This window comes from Eurypyga helias, unplaced genomic scaffold (assembly GCF_000690775.1).
Source record: "Eurypyga helias isolate BGI_N326 unplaced genomic scaffold, ASM69077v1 scaffold25661, whole genome shotgun sequence".
In the NCBI taxonomy this organism is placed as follows: Eukaryota; Metazoa; Chordata; class Aves; order Eurypygiformes; family Eurypygidae; genus Eurypyga; species Eurypyga helias.
The window spans coordinates 11,640-18,384 of record NW_010230547.1 but is presented as its reverse complement, the minus strand read 5'-3'; the positions used below and the strand labels follow the sequence as shown (position 1 = coordinate 18,384).

Here is a 6,745-nt window from a genome sequence, read left to right as displayed (position 1 = left end):
TGTCCCCCAGTGCTGCAGCCATCCCCAGGAAGAGCCAAGGTTCTGGGATGGGAGCAGGATACCCCCCCGGCCTGTCCGGGCACCCCAACACACACCGCTGGCCTTGCAGTGCCTACTCTCTGGGTCTTGGCGGAGCGACAGCGGATGCCGGATGGTGGTGTCCATTCTCAGCAAGGATGGCAGCTTCTCCGGGTCCTACCTGCCGGGGCCTGCGGACGGTGACCCCGATATCTTCACCTCGCCACTGGAAGGGTCCCAGCAGGATGCAGGACTGGTTCCAAATCCCACATTCTCCTTCACCGTGCGCTGGCAGTTCCGAGGTAGGGAGAAGGGGGCCATCCCCCCACAGCAGGGGTGCCAGTGGGACATAGGAGGAGTGGCTTTGTGTCTCACCACCCTGACTCACACCACCTTGAACACTTCCAGACTCGGAGATAGCCCGGACAACCGCCTTCCTGGGCCAGTGCTACGTGGGCACCAACGGGGAGGAGACCCTGCACACAGTGTGGCTCTTGCGAGAGGTGTCCGACAGCCCTGCCAACGACTGGAAAGCCACACGGTAAGCACCAGGTCCCGTCCATCACTGTGCCAAGCTGTCCTGCACTCTGGGCTGAGGAAGGGACAGCAGGAGGGTGAAACAGGTTTTCACTGGTGACAAGCAGGTGCTAAGGGGCATCCTAGTGATCAGGCCAGATCCTTCATCCTGGGTGTGCCCCACGGTGGTTGACCCCTGGATGGGGTCTAGCTCCAGCCAGGACTCTTCTTGCACCCTCCCCAGCAGGGAGAGAGCAGAACACGACACCAGCACCCAGTGCAGCCTCCACTACGAGGTGCTGGAGCCCAGGGCATTCCTCTCAGCACCCAGCAAGGCAGCGGGGAACACAGTGCCCCGGCTTGGGTTTGCCCTCTACACCCTCCATCATAGCATAGGTGGCTGCAGCTGGAGGAACCTCAGTGATTTGGGATTTCCTGCAGGATTGGCACGAGCGTTTTCACCCGGATAAAATAACACCAAGTGGGGAAATCCAGGAGGCCAAGGACTGCGAGGAGACGGTACATCCCCCAGCCAGGCTCTGCCCATGCTGATGTGCTGCATTTCCACAGCGCTCAGCTCACAGTTTCATGCTTTCCCAGGCCAGTCCAGCCCAGCGTGAAGGCTGGGCACCAGGTGCAAAATAAAGGGTTTCTGTGGGGATGCAGGTCCTGACTCTGGTTTCTGCCCTGCGGCAAACTCACGGGGAGGGTCTTGCTCCACAGCCACCCTCCCATGGGGATGCTTCATGCAGCATCACCAAGGGCAGCGGGGTCCCTGGGGATGACGGCTGTCCCACGTCCCCTCCCTGGCAGCCCGAAGCAGTGCTTCACTTGCAAACCTTCTGCTGAGCTGTGGGTAACTTGTCCTTGGGTTCCCCCTTAAATGTCCCCGGGGGGTGGCAGGGCAGAACAGGCTGTGCCCAGGCAGCGGGGTGAGGCACAGCCTTGGTGGGATGTCATGGGCAGCGTGTCCCACTGTTGTCCCAAATCTGGGTTGATCACGCGGTGTGCAGCACCGACCAACACACAGAGCCGAGGTATCTGCTTTTATTTCATGGCTGCGCAGAGGTGGGTGCTGGGTGTTAACTCCACAGAGCCAGCACACCACACCGTTAAACCAACAAGGTATTGGTTCAGTTTAGATTTACACACGCCATTTCTAAGCTTGCCCTGATATATTGTACAACCACACACCATTCTGAAGCCAAGTCATCTGAGGCCTGAAGATAGGTTCTAGTATCCATCCTACCTTTGTTCCTGTTGAAGGATGTCTCCATGCATCTGTTTCCTCTCCTTGTATTTTTCCCCATAAATGAGGTTCTAAGGATTTTTCTTCCACAGAGGGAACAAGGTAATATTTTTCCTTGGTCCTCCTAAAAGTAGTTGAGTAGACCAAGGTCCACCACCACTCTCCCATACAGTATGACCCACGGAGGGCACAGTTTGTCTATCATGGCCAATACCAGTGTTTCTAATCATAGTGTTAGTCCATGTATCATTTACATCAGTAATTTCTACACAGATACCCTAATTGCAATAGTTGGGCAACTGGACCTAATCTCTATATTTCCGAATTCTTTGTGGAACCATTAAAAACACATGTGCAAATCCATCTGAAGTGCTCTGATATTTTACCTCTTGCTGTTATGTGTGTCACTAGTCTGACACCTGGCCGATTTGACCCTTCTTCTCTAATTCACTCAATACACCATGGTGTGTTTTGCACATAACGCCACTCACCTGCTGCAATAGCTTTCCATGCTGTAGGAAGCTGCATTCTGCCAGGAAAATGATCACAAGATTACTCCTCTTTCAATCCGAAATCACTCCTTCTCTGCCTGTGGACTTATACATAGTTTATAGTATTCATTTTCACCGTTTTTTCCAAGGCAAATATTGTCCTTGTGGATATTTCACCTCAGTGCAGGCGTATCTCAAACTTTACATATAGCTTATTAAAACAAGTCTCTCCTGAACCATATTGTCACTTTTCTTCTGAAATCTTTAAATCCCCTGTATGTTTGGAAGTCCATCGTTCTTCTGATGGCACCCTTTTATTAACTCCTTTATCCAGGAGTTAATCCCATCCACCTTTACTGCTGTATTGGTCATCAGAAGTACAAGACAGTGACCCCTCTTTGTTTCTTCTAACGGTTCATCTTCCCAAGTTTGAATATAGATGGAATATCCAGCTTGGAATTAATGTACAGTGGTATCTAATGTAGCAGTGACCCTGGAGAGAGATATTAGACGAGCCTGCATAACTATTTTTCCAATTATATTCATTTGATCAACCCTCCCAAGAGCAGGATTGACTGGATATGGTTTTCCATAACGGATCTCAAAAGGGTTCACCTTCTCTCTACTTTGAGGAGTGATCCCAATTCTCATTATTGCCATCAGTAGCATTTCTATCCACTCCAAATGAATTTCTTGACACAATTTGGCAATTTGTTTTTTAAGAGCTTGGTTCATTCTTTCTACTTTTCCAGTGGACTGAGGTTGCTGGGAGTAAGTAGTTCCCATTTGATTGGTAGGAACCTATATACTACCTATACTATCTCAGCAATGAAATGGGGTCTGTTACCTGATGATTGTCCCTCTGGTATTCCAAACCAACGTTCAGCCAGAACAAGAAGATATTTATAACTATTACAATTAGGCAAATCTGAAAAATCCACCTGCCAGTGTTCTCTGGGAGTTATTCCAATTTTAGGCTAACAAGTGATGATTTACGCTGAATTTTCAGATTATTTTTACAACAAAGGAGATGCTTTCTACTGATTATGTCTGCCAATGTCTGCATTTTTGGCCCTACAGTGTATCGCTTGATGCTATTGGCCATTGTCTTTGCCCTCCATTGTCTTTGTTTCTAAGTTAACAAGAATAGAGTTCATCAATTGAGGGGTGACTAGGGAGGGCTTGGCGTGTGGGCGTCAACCACCACCCTTCATTGTTTTTGAATATTTGAGGTAGCTTATCGTTTTTCTCTGAATACTGGGGCAGTTTCATATCCATATTTCTTGCAGGTATTAGTGCCTCCTGAGACCCTTCCTGCAAGGTTTCCCCTTCTTTGCTGCCGAATCCGCCTTACAGTTGCCTTGAACGACACCCCATTGACCTTTACGGTTGGTCTTACGATGGATTATAGCCACTTCTTTCAGCTCCAATATCACTTGTGAAAGATCTAGCACCTTATGTCCACATTTAATGGGTGTTCCTTGGGAACTCAGCAGTCCACCTTCCCCCCAGGCGGCTCCATGAACATGTGCTACCCGAGGGCATACTTCAGGTCTGTAGGGATTCGGAAGTAAAGACTGAGTTTCAATTTCTTTATCAATGGTCACTACTACATACCCAGCATTCCTGACTCCTCCATGCACAGAACTGCTACCCTCTGGGTATAATTCCAATTCCACAACTTCTAGAGGCTGATCCTTCCGACCCGGTCCGCTCGTACCGACCTGTTTGACTGCGGCTGTGCAGTCACGGTGCAGGGGTTCTTGCTCAGCTATGGTAGCTGGATGTCATCAAACCCTTTTCTGCCTTCGGGTGTCCACTCCAGGAGGTCCAATCGCCAGCCATTCCAGGGAACCCTCTCAATTCTCGCTTTGATTTCGCAACTGCAATTCTACGGATTGCGACTTTTTGTTATCCCCAGTTCTCACAGCTCATATCCCAAATACTGGACTCGCTCCTGTACTATCTCTACCTTTTCCTTAGAGGCTCGATATCCAGCTAGACCCAAGAACTTCAGTACACCAGTAGTGACCCTCAGACACCCATCTTTCCAGGCGCCCCAACTGTCATCCACATACTGTAACAATGTCATTTTCTGTTGGATATCTTGCCATTGTTCCAGTTCTTTCGCCAATACATTACCAAAAAGCGTAGGGCTATTCTTGAATCCTTGTGGTAACACCATCCAGCGCAATTGCCACTTCCTTCCCATCCCTGGGTTTTCCCACTCGAAAGCAAACAGCATCTGACTGTTCACTTGTTGGAATACAGAAGAAGACACTCTTTAATATGGTAAACATTAGTCTCTGGGATGGTAGTTAACTAGGGATAAGGGTTAGGTAGCACTGGCTAGAACATTGGCTACAATCAGATTAATCTCCTGCAGAACTGGGATTCTTGGGGTTTAGGCTTTGTTAGTAGCAAAACTGGAGATTGACATTCCCATAAAAGTCTGAATTCTAAAAAGGTTGTAATCAAGCAAGTTTAAGCCCTTCTTAACCTCCTATTTTATCAGATATTGTTTCTTTCTTACCAGTTGGTTTCAGGGCTTCAGTTCTGTATTTACAGGACTCACATTTTTTGCTCTCCTGGGTTTCTTTGTGCCCCAAACCAAATGGATTACTGCATCCAGAACCACACTGGATATATCGTCACTGTTGTCTTGCTAACTCTGATGCTGTAAATCTGTCAGGAGGCATGTCTGTGCTTTCCATGCTGACTCTGGTGGAACATGCATCTGAACTGAATTCTCAGAAAATGTTAATAGTGCATGAATTTTACAAAGTAAACCTCATTGGGCATATAAAGAAACCCATGGGTTAACTTAGTACCTCCAGTCATACAATCCATTGGTTTGAAGAAGGGCCTGGCCATCTGCTTTCCCATTTTCCCAACCATAGGCATAGTTACCTTGCTTAGAGGTCCTTTACAACTAGTGATTACCAAATGAGTGGCCCCGCTGTCAATTAAAAAAATCTACAGTTTTATTCCCCAGATTAACTGGAACACGGGGATCAGCTGAGGATACTTCAATGTTTTCTCCTGATCACCTTCATTCGTCACCTGAGGTCTTTGACATAATGCGGGTATCATCACGTGATCTTGTCCCTTTGGTCCCCTTCGGTTCAGGCATTCATTCTTCCAAAGTCCCTCCTGTCTACAGACCACACACTGATTTGGCCCCACGGGTGTTCGAATTAGTGAGCCTCTTCCCTGTGCCGTTCTGCCTTGTGCTCCCTTTCCTCTGCCTCTTCCCCTGCCTCTACTTCCAACATTTTTCCCATTTGTGGCTGCTGTCAGTAATGAGGCTTGCAGCTTTCATCCTGTTCTGTCTGTCCTTCCTTTCCCTTTCATCTCAGTTATTATATACTTTGGATGCTATTTCTGTCCACTGCAAAATTAACATTCCCCCAACTCCATCAACTTTCTGTAACTTCTTCCTTATATCCTGAACCAACTGCCTGATAAACAACATACTGAACACCCCCTGATTAGCCTCATTGTCTGGATTCAAATCTGCCCATTTTCTAGCTACTTCGCACAACCCCTCATAAAAAGCCACTGGATTTTGGGCCCTTCCAGACCCTGCCCTGACACATTCCCAGGTTTAGGCACTCCATGTTGGACCCCGTATAATATTGTTGGTACTGCTTTAGCCATCATCCCTTCTACAGTGTTTAGAACCCATTCTAGATCATAATTTATTGGGATACCAAGGTCATTATCACCAGGATTTCCTCTCTTTTCCTCCTCCTTTCTAGCCCCTTCCTATACCATTTGTCTTTCTTCAGCAGTGAAAAAAGCATCTCGGAGAGCCTGCATATCCCCTCAGTTCGGATTATGAGTCAGTATCAGAGTTTTCATTGTCTGATGAGCTTTCTTTGGATTTTTCTCAACATGATCCCACAGACTCTTTCCAATTTAACAAATCCAAAGTAGTAAAAGGGATATGCACAAAGACTGGCATCCTGTCCATCCCAACAACCTGTCTCAGTGCTGCCTGTGTCACCAGCTGAGAATGCCCTCTAGCCCTGTTTGAAATAGGGCTAGAAATCTCATTTGCCATTCTTCCTTTTTTTTTTGACCTTTTTCTGAATTAACCAGGCTTTCTTCCCCTTTGGCCTGAAGATTACATGGGGGAGGGAAGGAAGGCACAAGCCACCGTACATCCTCTTGTTCATCACCCACACAACATAGAGATACATGTTTCTTTTCCTTTTTCTTATTTTCCTCGATAGATGGAATTAACATATCACCACTATTTTCCCTTCACATTTGGATCCTTATGCAAAGTCATACAGGCATCAACATAAGGCATTTCATCCCATTTTTCAAATCAGTGACATAGAACATCAATTGCAATACAGGATTAACTTGTAAAGACTCATTTTCCGGCCACAATTCACCATCATTTAGCTTGTAAGGTGGCCACCTCTTATTACAAAATATTTTAATTTTCTCGTGAGTCATC

The 6,745-nt window shown here is 47.0% G+C and overlaps 1 protein-coding gene across 1 annotated transcript in view; it reads left to right on the top strand.

Annotated features, from left to right (window-relative positions):
- LOC104516465 (avidin-like) overlaps nucleotides 1–1,009 on the top strand; it is a 1,371-nt gene extending 362 nt beyond the window's left edge. Inside the window, exons 2-4 of the mRNA XM_010160797.1 lie at nucleotides 110–320; nucleotides 427–559; nucleotides 976–1,009. Coding sequence (XP_010159099.1) covers nucleotides 110–320; nucleotides 427–559; nucleotides 976–1,009 — 378 coding nt within the window. The remainder of the gene's footprint in view (nucleotides 1–109; nucleotides 321–426; nucleotides 560–975) is intronic.
- The last annotated feature ends 5,736 nt before the right edge of the window (nucleotides 1,010–6,745 follow it).